At 36.5% G+C, this 21039-nt stretch overlaps 1 protein-coding gene across 3 annotated transcripts in view; it reads right to left on the bottom strand.

Annotated features, from left to right (window-relative positions):
• The window catches only part of rps6kb1 (ribosomal protein S6 kinase B1), a 29360-nt gene that overhangs the window by 3723 nt on the left and 4598 nt on the right, over nucleotides 1-21039 (bottom strand). The window contains exons 4-15 of one of the 3 annotated variants that reach the window (XM_018091149.2): nucleotides 18499-18567; nucleotides 17311-17458; nucleotides 16702-16759; nucleotides 14716-14816; nucleotides 12243-12333; nucleotides 11739-11829; nucleotides 9468-9575; nucleotides 7840-7902; nucleotides 6442-6519; nucleotides 5631-5738; nucleotides 2502-2614; nucleotides 2155-2245 (exon numbers count right to left, since the gene is read on the bottom strand). In XM_018091149.2, coding sequence (XP_017946638.1) covers nucleotides 2155-2245; nucleotides 2502-2614; nucleotides 5631-5738; nucleotides 6442-6519; nucleotides 7840-7902; nucleotides 9468-9575; nucleotides 11739-11829; nucleotides 12243-12333; nucleotides 14716-14816; nucleotides 16702-16759; nucleotides 17311-17458; nucleotides 18499-18567 — 1119 coding nt within the window. 3 annotated transcript variants of the gene reach the window in all.

Genomic DNA, 21039 nt, shown 5'->3' with positions numbered 1-21039 from the left:
CATTGCCGATTTGTGTTAAATATGTAAGATACCCCAAACATTTTACTTGACAGTGGAACATTTAGATGGCTAGCTACCTTTTTGTGGTACAACATTGCTTAACACTTAGCAATATAACTTTGGCTTAGCTTAAATGTCCTAGTTTGCCTTAAACTACTGATGGTGTAGGCGAGTGTCTAAGAACACAAAACCATTTTTTTTTTTTGCTTTACATTATTTATGAATTAAGTGCTCATTTTCTGTCATTGAGGCACCACTGGAAAATAAAGCATTCTTAGAAGCACAGAATTTGTATAATTGCTTCAATCATAATAGCAAACAAAGCACACAATCAAATTTTGCATAAGGTGGAGAGGGACACCTGACAAAGCCGCAAAGTTTCTGTTCCTTACATAATATGCAATGGCTAGTCAAGTACAGAAAAATACCTGACTATAGATGGGGTAACATACATCACACATTTTACAATGTTCTGATAGTATATATGGATCAAAAATGTACAAGCTACAATTGAAAGACAAAGACATTTGCTAAGAATTTCAACACTTAAGTCTCTGAAGACGCTCTGCAAGAGAGAAGACTGAACAAGTGCACTCAGTCCGCCATCCACAGCCTTTCTATACTCATTCATTCTGAAGCTTTAATTGGTCTCCTTGGCATTTTAAATTTTCGGTACATTCTTGCTATGGCTTGCATCCTACAGCATAATTAACTCTGAACTGATTATTATATCTAAAAATCATTTTTGTTTCATTGAAGATACCAACTCTTGCTAATATACATTTGCCAAAGCTACCATTTTAGAAGAGCTTATATTAAAATTGTATAGACTAAATGTTAAACAAAGACAGGGCAAACAAGATTGCCTGGTGTTGCTAAAGCACACAGCATAAAAGTGTAAGGATTTGCAAGCATTAATCCTCAAGTGATATCCACAGATTTCTTTAAGGCAAGCAAGGTAATTTTACCTTTATTTCTTTCTTTGTACCTTTAAGCCATACATACAGAATCAAAGACAAGACCAGCATTGTGATAACATTCCCAAGGTTCAGCTTCTGAGACTTGTTTCTCTCATTATGGAAGACATGAGTATAAAGGCCATGTAATACTTTTACAATCGAAAATTTGTGAAGTCCCAGTACTGAAAGTTCTTATTAGATGAACACTCAGAACAATGTTGCTGTGGGAGCACAGGAAACAGGAGGGGAAAGTGAAAGTAGGTTATTGGCAACTTGTGACCATCCAGACGCTTTAAGGTACATGGATCCATTTACACCTCTGACCATAATTATCTTTCCTGCATATGTACTAGAATAGCGAAGTAAAGCATTTCTGTTATAGAAATGTCAGTGGATAGAAAGGTAAGTATCATACATATGTAGATACCTATTTGAAGGTATTTCTTTAACACACTGGAAGACAACTAATTGGATTCTGGGTAAAACTAGCCCTATTTTAGTTTGGAACTGCAAGTTTGTACATTCACATTAATGGATAGTAACATTTGTACTGATCACACAGCATCATTCAGCAAATGTTATCAACTGTATAACAGTTTGGCTTGGCTTTGATGTAATCATGAATATTTTTTGCCCCATTTAATACATTTTGGACATAGATTTAAAAAAAATCTATTCTTGTGACCTTCTAAAACATTGTGATGGATGCATTTATGCCTGAATTAATACTGTCAGCTTCCAACTTTGACAGGGAAAGAATTAGGTAGAAATCCACCAAATAAGTAGTCTCCATTTCTAATGAGCAGTTTTGACTGAATTTGTTTTTTTTTTTTTTTTTTTTTGCACCACTGATATATATATATGTATATATATATTATTTATTAAAAATTAATGTTCATTAGTCTTTTCAAACATTTCTGCGCAGCAACTGATTCCATGATTTGCTTCCCCCAACAGGGTCATTCGTGTCTTGTTATAAGAGGAGTTAACAATTCTTGCTTTTTTTACCACCTGTATAAGTCAAAATTTATCTGTAAATACTGCACTGTCATAGATTCATGCGTAGATGTTCTGGTCGCTTAGAAATCATAGGGTAAGCTTGCTTTTTATATGGGCCTGCATTAGATTGTCTGATTGGTAGTGGTGCTGAAGCTTCCCCGCTTACAGTCACATCCATTTGTTCCACACCACTTGCCTCCATTCGAAATTCCCCTGGTGTCTGAGTGTTTGAGGTTCCAGCAGCTGCTCCTCTTGCCCAGATATCTCCAGGAGAAAACTTCACTGGGCTGCAAAAAATATATTAAACCTGTTACAAAAAACTATAAGGCATGGAACACAAATATTGATAAAATTAATTCAGAATCTCTTTTTCCATGACGTCTGTGTCCAAAATCCAGACAAAGGAACATTGTGAGATTGTTTCCAGGGTAGAAATAAGTAATGAACACTTGGCTTTGTAATCAGTGGAGCAGAAATTGCTTAATATTTATCCAATAAGAATATTTTCCACACACAGGTCAGGTTCTTTGCAACAATATTTACCTTACAGGTGTTCGAGGACTACCAATGAATCTGCGTGGAGAGCGAATTTTTGGTTCAAATGAAAACTTCTCTTTCACACTTTCAAGTACAGAGGGAGCCACATAGGTAAAACCCTAGAAAGAAAAGGTTATTTTTTTTTGTCCCACAGTAGATAATATATTTTAATTAAAGAAAATGTTATTTTACAGCAAGGAGATGAGAAAAGATGCAGGAAAAAGGGTTCAAATTTAAAATTTATCATACTGTGTAAAAAGTAGAGTGAAGCATTACCTGTGATGTTGCCCAGGGCAACTAATCAGCAATTACATTTCAACCAAAGCAAAGTATCTGCTTAAGCAACATCACCAGTAATGTATACTACATTTTTTACACAGCATAATAAATATACCACTTAGTGTTGCCTCCAACCCCCCAATTACTGCCCATTAATCTCAGAATAGCTAAATTATTGCTTATTAATTCAATTTTACTATTGCTAAATTTGATAACCTTCAAAGGAATATTCTTCAAAGTGGAGCTATCACAAAATTTAAGGGGATCTGTCACCCTAAGAAATAATTCAAAATCCTTTTTTATGTGCCTAAAGTAATGGATGTTTTATTAAATAAAAATTTGAGTTTCATTTGCAAAGGAGTTTATTTGTAGTTTTTATGTCTAGGTGAAAAGTCCCCTTTAAAAATGAATTATAAGCTTCATCATACTGAAATACATTTCCTAAATATAATCTATCAAAAATTCTGTTACTCTTCACTATCTCCCTTCATTCTCTCCTCATGTAGGAGTCAGATTTTGATTGACAGTAAGATCCAATATGTATTATACGAGGGGCACCTGTTCCTAGTAGATGTATTATAGCTAACTGATTTTTAGCACAAACAAAATCTAACAAAATAAGTAACTTTTGTACAAATCTTTCATGTAGAAAGACAGGATTTCTGGCGATTCTGAAAGAGTGAGCTCTAATACATCTACAGTGGAGGAAATAATTATTTGACCCCTCACTGATTTTGTAAGTTTGTCCAATGACAAAGAAATGAAAAGTCTCAGAACAGTATCATTTCAATGGTAGGTTTATTTTAACAGTGGCAGATAGCACATCAAAAGGAAAATCGAAAAAATAACTTTAAATAAAAGATAGCAACTGATTTGCATTTCATTGAGTGAAATAAGTTTTTGAACCCCTACCAACCATTAAGAGTTCTGGCTCCCACAGAGTGGTTAGACACTTCTACTCAATTAGTCAACCTCATTAAGGACACCTGTCTTAACTAGTCACCTGTATAAAAGACACCTGTCCACAGAATCAATCAATCAAGCAGACTCCAAACTCTCCAACATGGGAAAGACCAAAGAGCTGTCCAAGGATGTCAGAGACAAAATTGTAGACCTGCACAAGGCTGGAATGGGCTACAAAACCATTAGCAAGAAGCTGGGAGAGAAGGTGACAACTGTTGGTGCGATTGTTCGAAAATGGAAGGAGCACAAAATGACCATCAATCGACCTCGCTCTGGGGCTCCACGCAAGATCTCACCTCGTGGGGTGTCAATGATTCTGAGAAAGGTGAAAAAGCATCCTAGAACTACACGGGAGGAGTTAGTTAATGACCTCAAATTAGCAGGGACCACAGTCACCAAGAAAACCATTGGAAACACATTACACCGCAATGGATTAAAATCCTGCAGGGCTCGCAAGGTCCCCCTGCTCAAGAAGGCACATGTGCAGGCCCGTCTGAAGTTTGCCAATGAACACCTGAATGATTCTGTGAGTGACTGGGAGAAGGTGCTGTGGTCTGATGAGACCAAAATAGAGCTCTTTGGCATTAACTCAACTCGCTGTGTTTGGAGGAAGAAAAATGCTGCCTATGACCCCCAAAACACCGTCCCCACCGTCAAGCATGGGGGTGGAAACATTTTGCTTTGGGGGTGTTTTTCTGCTAAGGGCACAGGACAACTTATTCACATTAACGGGAAAATGGACGGAGCCATGTATCGTGAAATCCTGAACGACAACCTCCTTCCCTCTGCCAGGAAACTGAAAATGGGTCGTGGATGGGTGTTCCAGCACGACAATGACCCAAAACATACAGCAAAGGCAACAAAGGAGTGGCTCAAGAAGAAGCACATTAAGGTCATGGAGTGGCCTAGTCAGTCTCCGGACCTTAATCCAATAGAAAACCTATGGAGGGAGCTCAAGCTCAGAGTTGCACAGAGACAGCCTCGAAACCTTAGGGATTTAGAGATGATCTGCAAAGAGGAGTGGACCAACATTCCTCCTAAAATGTGCGCAAACTTGGTCATCAATTACAAGAAACGTTTGACCTCTGTGCTTGCAAACAAGGGTTTTTCCACCAAGTATTAAGTCTTTTTTTGTTAGAGGGTTCAAAAACTTATTTCACTCAATGAAATGCAAATCAGTTGCTATCTTTTATTTAAAGTTATTTTTTCGATTTTCCTTTTGATGTGCTATCTGCCACTGTTAAAATAAACCTACCATTGAAATGATACTGTTCTGAGACTTTTCATTTCTTTGTCATTGGACAAACTTACAAAATCAGTGAGGGGTCAAATAATTATTTCCTCCACTGTACTTAGCAAAAGCAGCACACCTCAAAGGCTGTATTAGACCTAAATGTTAATCAAAATTTGATTCCCAACTCCTGCTAAGAGAGAGAGAGTGAAGAGAGAGATGCTGAGACAGTGAAAAGTAATGAACTTTCTTACTTTGGGTATGATAATATTTATATTAAATGTTCATATTTGCGGTAGTTCCCCTTTAACATTCTGAGTGCCAGACAATTTTGCCAATTTTGTATTTTACATTTATGCCACTTCTACAACAAGACATACGACTAAGTTAATTCAATTACATATTTTTCATAATACGAGAAAAATATAAAACATTTTAAGTTCAATAATGCAACTAATTTGGAAACCTTTATGTGTCCCCAGTACCAATACCAAGTGTATAATAATATATACGGTATATTACAACAGCTAAACTGCTAAAATTAGTTCAAAAAAAATTTCTGAAAATCAAAATGTATATCACTATGTGTTTTAGACCACGTCTTGTCAGCAGTATTTAAAAAAAACAAAAAAAAAAAAAAAACAATTTTACAAATAACTTACCACAAACACCTGGTTGGCACTTTCGCTGAGAGTGGCATCATCTGGACTGTCCACAGGGGTCTGTCGTGTAAACTTCGAATCAAATTGGCTGACATCCTCTTCAGATTGCTTTGCAGGTAAATAAAAATTACCAGTTTTGCTTTACAATAATTAATCAGAATGTGTTTCATTATGATTTGAATGCTCACTGGCCTAAAAAGTGGCCAATGAAGTGGTAGTACATTGTTAAACTAAACAATTCCAAACCACATATGCTCATTTTCTTAACACAAATTACATAAATTAAAAAAAAAAACAAAAATTGACTAAGTAAAATAAGGCTTGTACTGAATACATTTTTGCCTGCCTTCATTATAAGATATTTACAGTTTAGAATATTTCTTGCACTAAAACTTTGATTTTCCAACTTCCTGAGAATATTAAATAAAAAAAAAATCCTAGTTAAAGCCCCTGTATGATGAACTGCATCTTATCTGTAAACATGAGACACAAGACTGTTAAGACATCTAATAGCAAATATAATATAAATACATGTGTTTTAATCAAAAGCAGCATAAAACAGAGAACAGTGAGGAATTTAATAGTGATGAGCCAATCTGTCCCATTTCAGCAAAAAGTAGCGAAATATGTTGAAGTCAATGGTAGTTTTTTTTGCATAACTTTTTTTTTTGTTCACCCATTGGGGTCTATGGCCGTGTTTTTTGTGGCAAAACCTGGTAAAAAAAATTTGCTCATCACTAGAAATGAAATGTCTGCACTATTACAGTAGCTCATAAACTATTGCAAGCCTATAATAAAACAGTTTACATACCAGAAGCGGTTTAAATGGAGGTTCCACCTTACGAGCCAGAAGTTCTTCCCAATTGATGTGTCTAAAAAACGGGTGACCCTAAAACATTGAAAATACTGTTGGCTTCACTTCAAATGGGTACTATATTATTTAAAATTTTATCTATAATGTGCTTGATTATATGGTTCTCACACACTCTGCTAAACTATTACCATAATTGCGTGGCAACGGACAATAATGTTGGCCACATAGGGTCTAATTAATGTTAAGTCAACTATTCAAATAGTTGTTATCAGAAGGGGCTGGCTGTAGATTGGTCAGTCTAGAAATCCTAACAGAAACTGATGTGTTAACTGTAATGTAGATCTGCCCCAATATATTTACTAAGACTACTAACCAGGTTACTTAATTCTAAATAACTGCACAACCATGTTACAACCCCGTAAAGAGCTTAATGCAACAATAATAAAGGTTGCTGATCAGGTTATTTATCCAAAATGCCTGTAATGCATGCCAACAACTTTAGTATAATTTTAGTGACAGGACCACTTGAAAATATTTCTCAACCCCTAGTGCCAAGTGCTATAGAATCTACAGTGCCAGCATAAAAAAATTGTGCAGGTAATGTAGCTTTCAAGGATCCATGTTTCCTTTTGAAGTAAAAGATAACCTTTAATAATATTCACTTCCTTTGCCAACACTCAGCTCACAGCCAATATCCCTACTGTCTAGGAAAGTGCACCTTGTTCTTGAAACACAGCTAATGAGCTACCTGAGCATGGGTTGAACTTTATTTGTTCCAGAAAGCTTGTAGAAAATGTTGCTTATATTGTAGTACACAATGCCACATATCCTAAACTCAAAACAACACAAAACCATACACATACAAAACAAAAGAATTCCCATATCTTGCACAAATGGGGATGAATTTCACAAGTCCCACTGTTTGTCAAGAGTAGTCTTTTACGGTAATAGTTCACCAGACAGAAAGCCTTGGAACAAATAACAAGTAGAGTGGGAGTAAAATATAAAAAAAACCTTAAATCTACTAGAAAATAATTTAAACATTAAATAAACCCAATAGGATTGTTTTGCCTTAAAAAAAGAATAAATATCTTCGTTGAGATAAAGTACAAGGTACTGTTTTATTAGTACAGAGGTAATCATTAGAATTATTTGCTTGTAATGGAGTCTATGGAAATGGCCTTCCCTTAATTCTGAACTTTCTGGATAATGGATCCCATACTTGTACTATACAACGGATAGAAATCCTCAGAATCAGAAGAACAACTTAGACACTCAGGGTGTTCAAAAAAAAAAAAAAAAAAAAAGGTATGTCTAACATAAAGGATATGAAATAACTCAAAGACCACCACTACCATACAAATGCTTACTTGGCAGAAAAATGGTAAATCTTACCTGCACATCTATAGCATCTCCAGCGCCTGCTCCAAGGCGAGATGCAGCATTTCTTTTTAGCAGCTATAAAAATAAAATATAAAAAAAAGGAGGGGGGGGGAGAAGAATTTTAGAATAGCAAAAAGCCAGCAGTATATTGTTTAAATCTGACTTTCAGTCACCTGTTTTGGGTGTTTTATTCCTTTTTTTTCTTTATTAAAAACAATACATATAAATAAAAAAAAAAAATGTACACGATTTGGAAATAAACTAAACTTAAAAGACAGTATCTAAGGACATTCAATATCTGTAATGGTTAAAGGCAGTAAAGTGCAATGGCACTATACATGATAAAGTAGATATAGTATCATAATAATGGTCTAGAGAGTGGGTCTGTAGAATGCCTCCAACCTATTTTTCTGGTTCAAACTAGACCATAACACTAAATTTAAGAAGAGCTTTAAAATTGTACCCTAAAGCAGAGGGAAAAAAGCACTACTGTGCTATCAGCTGCCATTTTTGCCATGGAGGCATTCCATTAAACTGCAGTTGCTCTGTTTGTCTATTCACACCCTAATCCGCCTATGTATTCTACGGGTTTGTGTACATTATGTGATTTTATGACAACTGCAGCAAATATGGAGTTAATACAGAACCATCCTCATTGATTTCTATAGGGGTTATATCGGAAACCCCATAGCAAAGCACCACCCAAGACAGTACAATCTTGAGGTGTTTTTATTAGAGGCCCTTATAGGGGATCATGATATACACTTTTTGGCAGTAGGTGCCCATCCTTCAGAATCTACATAAGTATTATTTTACAAATCCTTGAGCTTTATTTTCAGTAGGGCCCTTTTAACCTCTTGTATCAGTTATCAGTTCTTTATTTTATGCAAGTCTGTGTGTTCACAGTATACACCCATTTATTGTATAACACTGTGGCATTTTTTGGTGCTGTATAAATACATGTTAACTTAAATAAAAGATGATGATAATAATCTATGCTATACATTATTACTTATTATAGAAACATTTAGGTATATAAGGTGGGGGAACCATAAGCAAAAGCTGCTTGGATGATACTACTGATAATGGCTTTAACTGTCATTAACATAGCATAAATTATAATTACTCTACTTCAAAAATTCTAAGTTTTAAGGGTTTCCATTAGTAATTAGAAAGATTCTGGTGGCTAATGGCTTTTCCTTCCTCCTAACCCGGTGCACAGAGTGAAAGGGGATTGGCACCCCTTCAAATTGGACTGCAAAATCAAGCAAAGCCAACACACAGATACAATTCAACCAGTGATTTATTGTGTCAAGCAGAATACATGTTTCAGGGCCTTGCCCCTTCATCGGCTTTACATCACAAATCCCTTTCATAGGAATATTGTTTCCTCTACTGGATGTGCATGCCCATAAAAGTCTGCACTCTGGCTAAAGGGAAGAATTTTCCTGATAGGTGCACTTTAAACAGCCACCTAAATAGTGAAATTAACCAATTAAAGTTATTATTAAATTAATTTTTGTTACAGATCAGCAACAACATTTATAATAATTATATTAAGTTTCCTCCTATGTGAAGAAAAGCACTAGTGGGGCAACAAAAAAATGCTTTTGATTTACACATCTTAAAAGGATAGCTACCTTTTTAAGCAGATCCCTGGCTTCTTGAGTGAGGTAGGGGGGCAGGTTTAATTTACATTTAAGAATTTTATCAATTGTTTTCTTTCTGTTTTCACCAGTAAATGGCGGCTAGAACACAAAACAAAACTGCATTACAGTTAGCAACAATACTTACGGTAAAGCATAGTAGTAAAGCAGAAACACTGAGCAAACAAACTAGAAATGTTACAGCTAATTTCCTGTTAAAGTATACACTTTATGGTGATTAGAAATAATTTAGCATAAAAACGTTGAAAAATAGGTCTTATTTATATGAAACAGAGAAGTGCTGTTCTGAATACTTTTAACTATAATAACACAAAAAATCCCTACTCTGTGCTCAGTGAAATTGTATTCTAGAAGTTTTAATGGGGTGGCACATCTTCAGGTTAACTCTCAGTATGTTATAGAATGGCCTATTTAGCAAATATTCAATTGGTCTTCATTTTGTATCTTTTATAGTTTTTTAATTATATGCTTCCCTCTGCAACTCTTTCAAACTTTAAAAAAGGGGCCACTGACCCTGGAAGCTACTAAGCTATTGTAGCTCTGAGAGGCTACAATTTTATTGTTATTGCTACTTTTTTTTTTGCTTATCTTTCTATGCAGGCCCTCCTCTATTCATATTCCATAAACTACTACTACTCTCTACATCATACTAAAAGATAATTTAAAGGTAAACCAACCCCTTTAATGTCTCCCTATAACACAAAAACAAAAAATGTTTACCCTTCTGTTTCCTTGTTAGGAATTTATAATAGTTAAATAGCTATAAAAGCTTAAAGACAGATAGCCTAAAAGACATTGGCAGGTTAGAGAAAGCTAAAACTGTTACCTGAAATCAGTAGCATTAACAGAGAAGCATCAATATACTCATAACAATTTAAAAAAGGAACTAAGTTAAAAAAGCAATATATTATCACCTCTTAATTAGCCAATAAAGGCAATAAATACCTTCAACACCAGTTTTGTGATGTTTCGTTTTAAAAGGGTTATCCCTGCAATTATTTCTATAAGACAACATCATAGGAAATGTAAAAAAGCGAGGCTTTTACAATTTCTATATTAAAGGAACAGTAACACCAAAAAACAAAAGTGCATCACTGTAATTAAAATGTAATGTACTGTTGGCCTGCACTGGTAAAAGGTGTGTTTTTGCTTCAGAAACACCACTATAGTTTATATCAGCACTGTCCAACTGACGGCCCAGAGGTTGAAACCTTGTGGCTCACAAAGCTTCAGGTAATAAAAGCAGTTTATTTAAAACATATCAGTCAGAACCAAACTTGAAGCATCTGATCCACATGGTAGCCTCTTTTCATGCAGCTGCTCCTCAGCCCACCCGAACAATGTTGCAAACTTTGATCTCCCTTCCCAGCTGTTACATACTGACTCTGCTCTCCTGCTTCTTACCTCAATTCATCACCCTGCTGCTGACTTCATGATGAGAAAACTTGATTCGATTCGTATAATCCACTTATTTAAAAGTTTTAAATCAAAAGTACGGTTAGATAGGACACAATTTGTTAAAAGTTGGTGGGCCCTTGATCTTTGGAGTGGATTGTACAACACAGCAAAACAGCCAGTAACCACAGCCTTATGGCAAATAAACTAGACAGTGCATGCCCTGTGTTTTTTCACTGTTTTGTCTTTATAGTTGTGCTATCTGCATTCAAGGCAAAAATACTTTTACACTAGTAAGCAGTGAGTTTATACTTTGAGGGAGAGGACTTAACAGAAAAGCATGCATTTTCAACTGTGATAACATGGGTGTGACTTAAAATGGGGTGCGGTCAAAGCTGGATACCATCACTGGCCCTCCACCACTTAGGCCAGAAAAATCTTACCAAAGAAGCTGGACAGCACTAGTTTATATAAACAAAGCTGCTGCATGGCCATGGGAGTAGCTATACATAGGGCTAAATGGCTACATAGCAGATAATAGATAAACTCTGCCAAACAACATTTTATACATCAAAGCTTATCTGCTATGTCACCTGTGTCTTTAATTTTTGCAACTTAAATGGCTGCTCCATGGCTGCATAGCAGCTTATTTATATGAGCTATAGTCTTTCTGACGCATACATACAATTTAGTGAAAGGCAGCAGTACATTATATTGCAATTTACATGATAATGTTTTAATGTAAACCCCTTCATTTTTTGTTGTTACTGTTCCTTTAATAGGCCTCTGTTCCAGGAAAAGCATTTTGGTCACTGGAGGCAAATCATGCATAAACAACAGTGCACCTACTGCTCCAGTCAGCATGTCATACATCAAGGCTCCCAAGCTCCACCAGTCTACAGCACGGTTATGACCGCTTCTCATTAAGATTTCAGGTGCCCTAGGAAAATTAAAGAATGTAGCACTTATTTTTGCAAAGTTTAGCCATAGCCATATTTATGTTTATAAAAAATATGCTTGATAAATTTCCTAAGGTAACAAAATGTGAAATGCAACATGTTATACAATAAATAATGGTGAATAAAATGTTTGACGTGCTGGTCCTTCTTCATGCATGTATATACTGTACATACACTATACATAACATTTTTACCAGGACATAAACACAGGTTATGGAATAAGAAATAGAAAGCAAATTGAAGTTAGTTAAAAGATGAAAAGTCAGAATACCATAAGTTTGTGAATACCCATTACGATTTCACCTGTATGGTGAAAGGGATACACACATTTAAGTCAGCCCTGTGAATTTGTCCTAAGGAAAAAAAAAAACTATTAAAAAACATGAAATCTTACATGTATTCTATTGTTCCACAGAAGGTGTGTGTGACAGTGCCATCATGAATAGATTCTTTACAAAGGCCAAAATCAGTAAGTTTCACATGCCCTATAAAATAATATAGAACTTGTTAATATTGTTTAGGATGTATATACATACATATATAAATGCAATTCCTAAACTACAGTTAAAAAAAAATATACATTTTTGCAATACTAAAACCTGACATGCAGATCAAAATGTAAAGCCACAAATGCCATAAGATTCTGGAGATGTATAAACATAGCAATATCTATAAAACACCCATTATTACCGTAATAAGTTACAGTAAAGCATTTTATTATTACATATTAGCACACGAAAAAAAAAAATTATATAACCATAAAACACATTCAGAAGTACAGCTCATTGCTAGTTATATTCAGTTGAATATCTGCATAAAATTTAAGGTAGCTACTAAATTTGACTGTGGCTTACAAGAAGAACAACTTAACAGCTAGGAAAGCCCAAAATAAAGTCCAATCATCTTGAATAGGCAAGAACATGGTAAACTGAAATTAATTAATACTATTTATAGGCATTCCCTTAAGGAGGGGCAACATAATTCTGGCTATAAAAAAAAATTTTTTAGACAGCAGGTATAGCTTGAACTGGTAGCTTGGCGTATATCGGTGAACTGACATATAGAGTAACTGTAATTTTATTGCTTATCATCTAAAGACAGCAGCATATGGAGATGTGGCAGTGATCTATTTCAGAGAAACTATAGTAACCATAATTGACTATAGATAAAATGAAAACTGCCTCACTCTGTACGCAGTCCAAAATTTTAAACCAAAACTGCTAGTGTTTCAGAGGATGTGGAAATCTAGGCTCCCATCTACATGTATGGTGGTAATGCCCTATGGTTAAACAGCTTTGGGAGTATACATTTCAGCTGGCTGCCTCTATTCTTACTACATCTATTAATCCAACACCAGCAAAAGCCCTATGATGACCGCAGGCCTCTACTCTTCAAATTATCAGACACGCCGTCTGCACACTAATCAATAATTGTGATCTACTTCAGACTGGCAGTTTGCTAGCTCAGCTATTAATCCAAAACAGACTGCAGCAATTATCTGTGGGGTCAAAAGATAACCTAGAATTAAAATGGTGGTGGGAATGATAGCTATGGTTGTTAGCAATCTAGTAGTAACATAGGTTAATATAATAAAGCAAATTTCTAGACCAAGTCAGTATATAGAAACTCTTGACGGACGGACTACTAAAGATTGCATAGAGCAGTGCTGTCCAATTTCTGTGGTGCCGAGGGCTGGAATTTCTCTCGCCTACATGGTGGAGGGCTGCTAATGGAAGCCACTTTTGACCACTCCCCTTTTTAAAACCACACCCACTTCAAACCACACCTATTTTATCACAATGGTGGTAGTGCAGCAAAAACCCAAATGCTTGGTCCTTACTGCAGGAATATCTACCGTCATTCATATGTAAAAGAATTATATTATGTCATATTAAGATATACCCTTAAATCCATATGCCTCCTCCTCCCCTGTGGATAGCACAGCAACCCCCAGCACATAATTACATACTTTAGGGACCATTTAATGGCTATTTCCAACTGCTAACAAACACCCAGAACAAACCCCTGCCATGTTCACCTCCCACAGGCAGCATAGGGCAGGCAGTGTATGGCACACACAGGCAGCACTCTGCCTGCCCTACCTGTGTGTGCCATACTTTAAGTGCCCTATGCTGCCTGTGTGTGCGCCATACTCTAAATGCCCTGTTCTGCCTGTGTGTGCCATACTCTAAATGCCCTGTTCTGCCTGTGTGTGCCATACTCTGCCTGCCCTACCAGCCTGTGTGTGCATACCCTCCCTGCTCTATGCTGCTTGTGTGTGCCATAATCTGCCTACCCTATGCTCTGGCAGCATAGTCCAGGCAGTACCTACAATGTTTGAGGTGTGAACAATGGGGGTGATTACAGCCTGTGCCTGAGGTGTGAACAATGCAGTGGTTGAACAATGCAAGGATTAAAAGGTGTGAACAACACAGGGGATTACATATTTAAACAATACAGAGGGATTACAGCCTGAATCTGAGGTTTGAACCATGCAGGGGGCCAGTTAATCTCAGTACTGATACCATTTAAAGTTTACTCAAAGATAAGCCATCAAAGCAGCCAGACAGGTGGGGGGCCACACAGAGGAGGGTCGCGGGCCGCCAGTTGGACAGCACTGGCATAGAGCAATATGCCAATACACAACAACCACCAGGAGCAAACAGTGGTCACATTTTTCTTAAAGACAGCTTATTGTATAAAGCAGAGATCTCATTAAAACATATGATGATTATGCCACCCAGAGATTGCTGAATGTATTTCTTACACTGCCACTCTTTCACAACAATATATCTGAATTCCTTTAATTACAAGTAGAAAATCACTCATGCAAATTATTTAACATGAACTATTTACTGTATCTCCACCTTGATGATTAAGCATGATGTTCTCTGGTTTCAAATCTCTGTAAATGATTCCTTTCTGATGTAAATGTCCTAAAGCCATTGAGATCTCTGCCAAATAAAAACTGAAAAAAGATTTGTGTTAAAAAGTGTTTATTCATATTTTTGCACACATATTTAAGTATAAAAGATCAATGGATCTTTAAAGAATGTAAAAACAATTTTTAGTTTTTCTCCGATTCTCTAGTTTTCAATAAATAACCAAATACAACCTGTTAAAGTCCCTTTGAAGGAGAAGGAAAGGCTAATAAAGAGTTAATCTCAAGATGCAGGCTAACCTTCAGTTCTCTCAATAGTGCCCTTAAGTCTCCCCATATTTAGATGATCGGAAGCCTCAAAAAATAAAAAAATAAAATTCCCATAATGCCTCGCTCCTGCTCCAACACCAATGTACATGTGCAGTTAGTAAAGGTGGCCATACGCGCTGAGGCCCTGGGGCCAAACAATCGAATTAGAACAACGGGTATAGGCACAGTCGGTTCGGGGACCGAATCAACAAGCCGATGCGGTCCCCGGCCCGACTAAATTTTTAAACCTGCCTGATCGATAACTGGGCGATTTCAGGCCAGATATCAGTCAGGAAGGCCCGTTGTTAGTGCCCATACTCGGCCCGATAAGCTGATGAGACGGTCTAAGGGACCGATATTGGCAGCTAGAATTGGCCTATGTATTGCCACCTTTATGAGGAAGCTTCCTGCTGATTAGCTCAGATCACAAATTCCTAAAGGGGGGGAGGGAGTTTTTAGCATTCTTGAGGGAGGGGGGAGCAGGAGAGGGGAGAGATGCGTGTCTGTGGCACAGGAAAACAAAGAGACAAGAAATCCTGTTTATTTTGAAAGGCTTTATTTACATAGACCTTTCTGATAAAGCTTACTTAGTTTTTACCTTTCCTTCTCCTTAAAAGGGAAAACATACCCCACACACCCTTGTTGACTAGTAATGAGCAAAATTTTTCACCAGGCGCTGCCCCCCCCCAAAAAAAAAAAAAAAAAAAAAAAAAACCCACAGACTCCAATGGCTGCAAAAAGGTTGCAGTGGCGTGAAAAAAGTTTGCACGTTTGCCATTGCATATTTTTCTAGCAAAGTGAAATGGGACAGATACGCTCATCACTAATTTTGCAGTGAGGTAATTTAGGCAGTTTACGTTGAAAAAGTTTATAAACAGACATACTTGATTCCACAGACTGAAAGAAAACCATGATACACATACCGATAACTTCCCCAAGAATCTGTGCACCACATTGGTGCTTTTGTCCAGATAATGGTTCCCTTTTAATTTTCGGAATCAGGGAAAAATACGGGGGCAGTAGATGTAATCTACTAAGCTTTGGTTAAAGCATTTGATATAGTACCAAAACTTTATTAACTAAAGTAATTTTGACCTAGAATATAATATTTGTACTTGGATATAGAATGGGCTGAAGTATGGATTACAAAGCATGGTGGTAAATGGAACATTTTGTAATTGGATCAGTGTTGTTAGTGGAGTACAACAAATGTCTGTCCTTAGCCCTTTGCATTTTAATGTATTAATAACTTTGAGGTTGGCATTGTAACTAGTCTCAAATCTGATTAGGTTCTGATAATGTTTTGCAAAACTATATTATTAACATTGTACAATAGAAGGTTGTATATATTAACATAGAAGAAAACATACAAAATAACCAAAGAAAACAATTTCCAGTGCATATCTTTATATGCACTGGGGTGAATTTGGATGGGTTGAACTTGCTTGTCTTTGGTCTTTTTTTTTCAACCTAAATTAACTATGTTAACTGTTAAATATATGAACTAGTCAATAACACATTTGTTTTTTGTAGAAAAAAACAATATTCAGATAATGATTAAGAAAAAAAATTAACAGAATATTAATAGTATCCCTTTTGCAGTTTTTTGGGTTTTTTTTAATTTAAAATAAACTGAGACAACAATGATCTGTTGCTAACTTACCAGGCTGTGTCCTCCATAAATATCCCTTCTCTTTCTAGCTGCATGAAGAGTTCTCCACCTGTGTGCAAAAATGTTTTAGTTATTTACACTGTAAAAGCGTTCAATCCTCAGTGATAGAAGAAAAAATACAATCTAGTGGAAATAGGAACATGGCTTCTCATCCTGCTAAACAAATGAAATTTACTTCACATTCTATCCTGAGGATATATTCTTTAACTATGGTCGAAGAGAGACCTGATAGCTGGTGTTCCCAAAAGTTTCAAGAAAGCGGGTTATCAGTATTAAGTAAGCAAGAGTTAGTCAAGAAAGAAAAGAAGGGGGCAGGGGGATGCTAAATGAAGGATAACATAGCACAAGGAGCACCCACTAGAAATGGAAGACAGCACCTCAAATGAAAAAAGGCCAAATCCAGTATGGTTCCCTAACTAAAGATTTCTAACCAACATAAGCTTCAGCCTGGCAAAAGACACATTGGAATTTCACAAGTAATTGTCATGCTTGTGTGTACATGCCATACCATTCTACAGAACCCACAAAACTACACACTGTTTAAAATTAATGTTGTTACAACGGGAACTTATATAATGGAACCCATAAGGCCAAACTAACCACTCAAATACTCCAAGATGAGGTAGAGTTTTCCACCAGTCTGAAAGGCATAAATAAGATCCACGATGAAAGGATGCTTTACTTCTTCGAGAATATTCCGCTCTGCTTTAGTGTGAGCTGTGTCTTTAGCATTTCGAACAATCATTGCCTAGAAGATAAAACAGCAGAAGATGGTTTGACGTTTCCATAGTAACCGCAAATCCTTGATATTCATCACACAAAATTAAAAAGGAGCTCATTATTCCTTCTTTGTGAAATAAGATGCATTTTGGAGTCAGTAATACATTTTCCCATGTGCAACAAATCAGACAGTTTAGATGTTCTACTGGATCCACTAGAATTTAAATAAAAGGCTGATTTTATGGATGTGTGGCATTTTACAGTCTCAACTGGTATACTATACAGACTAGATACATATAATATATGTTTGGGTGGGGGGCTAGTGGGTGGCCTTTGCTTATGCCACTTCTCAGTGTGACTGTAGTATTCTTATTAGCTACTTTTGTTATATCAATTTACAATATGCTACATTAAATCTTTTCTTTTTTTTCTATTTTGTTGTTTACTTGTCACCACACCTACACTGTTTTATATAAATATACTTAAGGATGCACTACTGGAAGTACAGATGTCCAGCAAGATAGGCTGCCCGAAAAGCACAAAACCTAAACTTTGCGAGAAAAAGAACATAGTATCTCTCATAAAAATCGTAACTTTTACTGCTAAAAAATCTGACAGTAAAAAGCCACCTTACTGTATAAAGCTAATGTATAGCAGTACAATGCACCGATATTCACATGCAGACAGATTTCAAGGCATTGTTTCCCTTTATATACTACAAAAGTGTACAGACAGCAACCTCCATATTCAGTGAATAATGAATTTAAGCTAATAAGTGATACCACCAGACTTCAATGGAGTCCTAATATGCATCAAACAGTCAACATGTTTTTGCTTCTGCAGATGCTTAACTGAGCTGTGCATCATATACTTATGTATGCCATCTCAGCAGCACAGTTCATGTTACTAATTCATGCGCATGAAAGTATAATAAACAGTGGATCCAAACGCAAGATCTAAAAAAACAGGGTATAAATGTGGGCATTGCTGTGATAAAGTTAATACACCCATCAATTACCAAAATTAAAATCAATTATGTGCTAAGTAAACGTTTGATAAAATTCTTACCTTTTTAAGCACTTTCATTGCAAAGATTTTTCCTGTATGAGCTCCAATTACTTTCCGCACCTGAAAAACCTATACAACATAAATATAAGTCTGAATCACTGGTGTTCCACATTTAGGAACATTGTATTCTTGCAAATATTTTAGAAATATGAGCCAAAACTAAAAAGAAATGGGCAAACAATATGTAGTGATCTAAATCAACAATGGGCAGATTTAAGAATGCTCAAGCATTCAAATACTAAAACCACACAAGCGTTCCCAAACTCTTTCATGGTCTCTTCATCTGAATAGTATGCTTTGTGCAAATCGGATTTTTTTATTTTTTATGGGGGAAAAGAAAAACCCGATTTGCACGAATCGTGCTATTCAGATGAAGTTTGGGAAGAATCTAGCATTCTTAAATTTGCCCCTAATTGTTAGTATCACTTAAATCAATGCCCAAGGGATTTTTTATATTGTAGATTGTAAGCTCTTTTGGGCAGGGTTCTCTTCACCTCTTGTCTCGGTTATTGATTGCTTTATATGTTACTCTGTATCTCTAATGTATGAAACCCACTTATTGTACAGCGCTGCGGAATATGTTGGCGCTTTATAAATAAATCCCACCTTCCTGCTCAGCAGTACATTAGGCCTTAAGTCAGGGGTGCCCAGAATTAACGGATGTATTTTCATCTCTTTCTGATGAACGCTATTTCATTGCATTACATAGCGATTTAGACAAACACACATACATAAGCTGAGCTAATAAAGTTGTGTTTGGCATTGCATGACTGCTATGATCCCCTGGTCACCAGCTTGATCCTCACTAATATTTGGGCAACCCTGCCAATCTTTCACCTTATAGCCCAGCTGAGTGAAAAGCAAACCCATAAGTCACTCTGAGCTGGAAGGGCAATTTCTAGAAAAGGTGTAGAACAGCTGTAAATAGCTCTCTCTCCTACTGATGCATGGAGTACAGACTAAAAGTGCTGTGCTTTTTTCGTTACATTTGAATAAATTTGCCAAGGGAACTTTAACCTTTTCCCATCCAACAACGTAGGTACTACGTTGTTTTAAAAAAAGCAGTTATGTGCCAACAACGTAGTACCTATGTTATTGGTACCTAAGCGATTCTCTCTGCACCGGCGGCAAAAGAGAGACAGATGTGCCCCCAACCCCCTCGGCATCGCAAGACCGACCTACAAGCAGCAGACGCAATCACGTCTGCTGCTTGTACTGCTTTCTCCTTCCCCCCCAGCGCCGCCTGCCACCTACTTCCTGCCGAGGGCTGCAGCATGGAGGACCAGGCAAGCGCGATTTTATTTTCATTTATACACACTTTTAAACACACATATACATTTACACACACAACACACAATTTAGCACAGGTTTTTGTTTTTTTTTCCACTTTGGACACTGTCACACAACTTTTTACTTTTTTTCCCCTAAAAACTGTTTATTTTGACAGCGTGACTATTGGATCAGATATTCTGACCACTAATTATGCTGTCATACGACTTATTTTGTTGTTTTATTGATTTGCACAATTTGTATGATTTTTTTTGCATTTTTATCCCTGTATTAGTGTTCCTGAACCGATTTTAGCATAGCTTTGCCATGTGTAACTTTGGTGTAGAAAAATTACTTTACCTATGTGTACTTTACAAACATATATGGTTTTCTGGGGGTCTCTGTATAGTTAGGGGGTGTTACGGCACATAATACGCAGTCAGGAGGCTCTGTGTGCAAAAGCTGAGTTGGCAGGCGAGAAATCCATATGCGCTATTTTCATTTTAGGTTCAGTACACACCACAGACTTTGGTATATCTATGCATATTGGGCATCAAACTGTTTAGCAGACCTCTGGTGTTCCTATTTGGGGTGATTTGCCATTGTATGCAAGAAATTGTGTGAGATAAATGCGGTAAACTGCAACATTTTATGCGATTTTCTAAAATGTCATAAAAACCACTAACTTTAGGAAAGCTTTGCAGATTGGTATTTTGGTGTAGAAAGGACTCTTTACCAATTTGTCAGAATGTGTACTTTCCACAAATATATGGCTTTCTGGGGTGAGTGTACTTTTTGTAGCTTTATCTTACATAAAATGATGTAAATGTGTTGATTTTGCGAGGCTGAAATGACAGAAATGATAGATCATATGGGGGTATGTTCCCATTGGGGCCCCTACATGCCACAGTTAGGTAAACCTATGCATATTGGGCATCAAACTGTTCAGTGGACCCCTTGCGTTCATATTTAGGGTGTTTTATCTGGTTACTTTATGACCTTTAGGAGGTAAGATACTATAGACCGGAAGCTTTGAAACGATCTTTAAAAAAATTCACAAATTTTGATAAAAACCAATAACTTGGAAAGCATTGCAACTTGGTAGTTTGGACGTTGGAGGACGACAGTTGTGCCTATTCTGGATTCCCCAAAATCTGTTCTTTCTAAAAATGTATAATTTTCTGGGATAAACCTTCTGTTAGTGGAATTTTTGGCCTTGAAATCTAAAGTATTCAGCTTTCTAGAGCAGTGCTCTGGAAATTTGGTAGTGTC

The sequence above is a fragment of the Xenopus tropicalis genome, chromosome 2 (assembly GCF_000004195.4).
Source record: "Xenopus tropicalis strain Nigerian chromosome 2, UCB_Xtro_10.0, whole genome shotgun sequence".
NCBI lineage: Eukaryota > Metazoa > Chordata > Amphibia > Anura > Pipidae > Xenopus > Xenopus tropicalis.
This window is presented reverse-complemented; position numbering and strand designations above follow the sequence as displayed.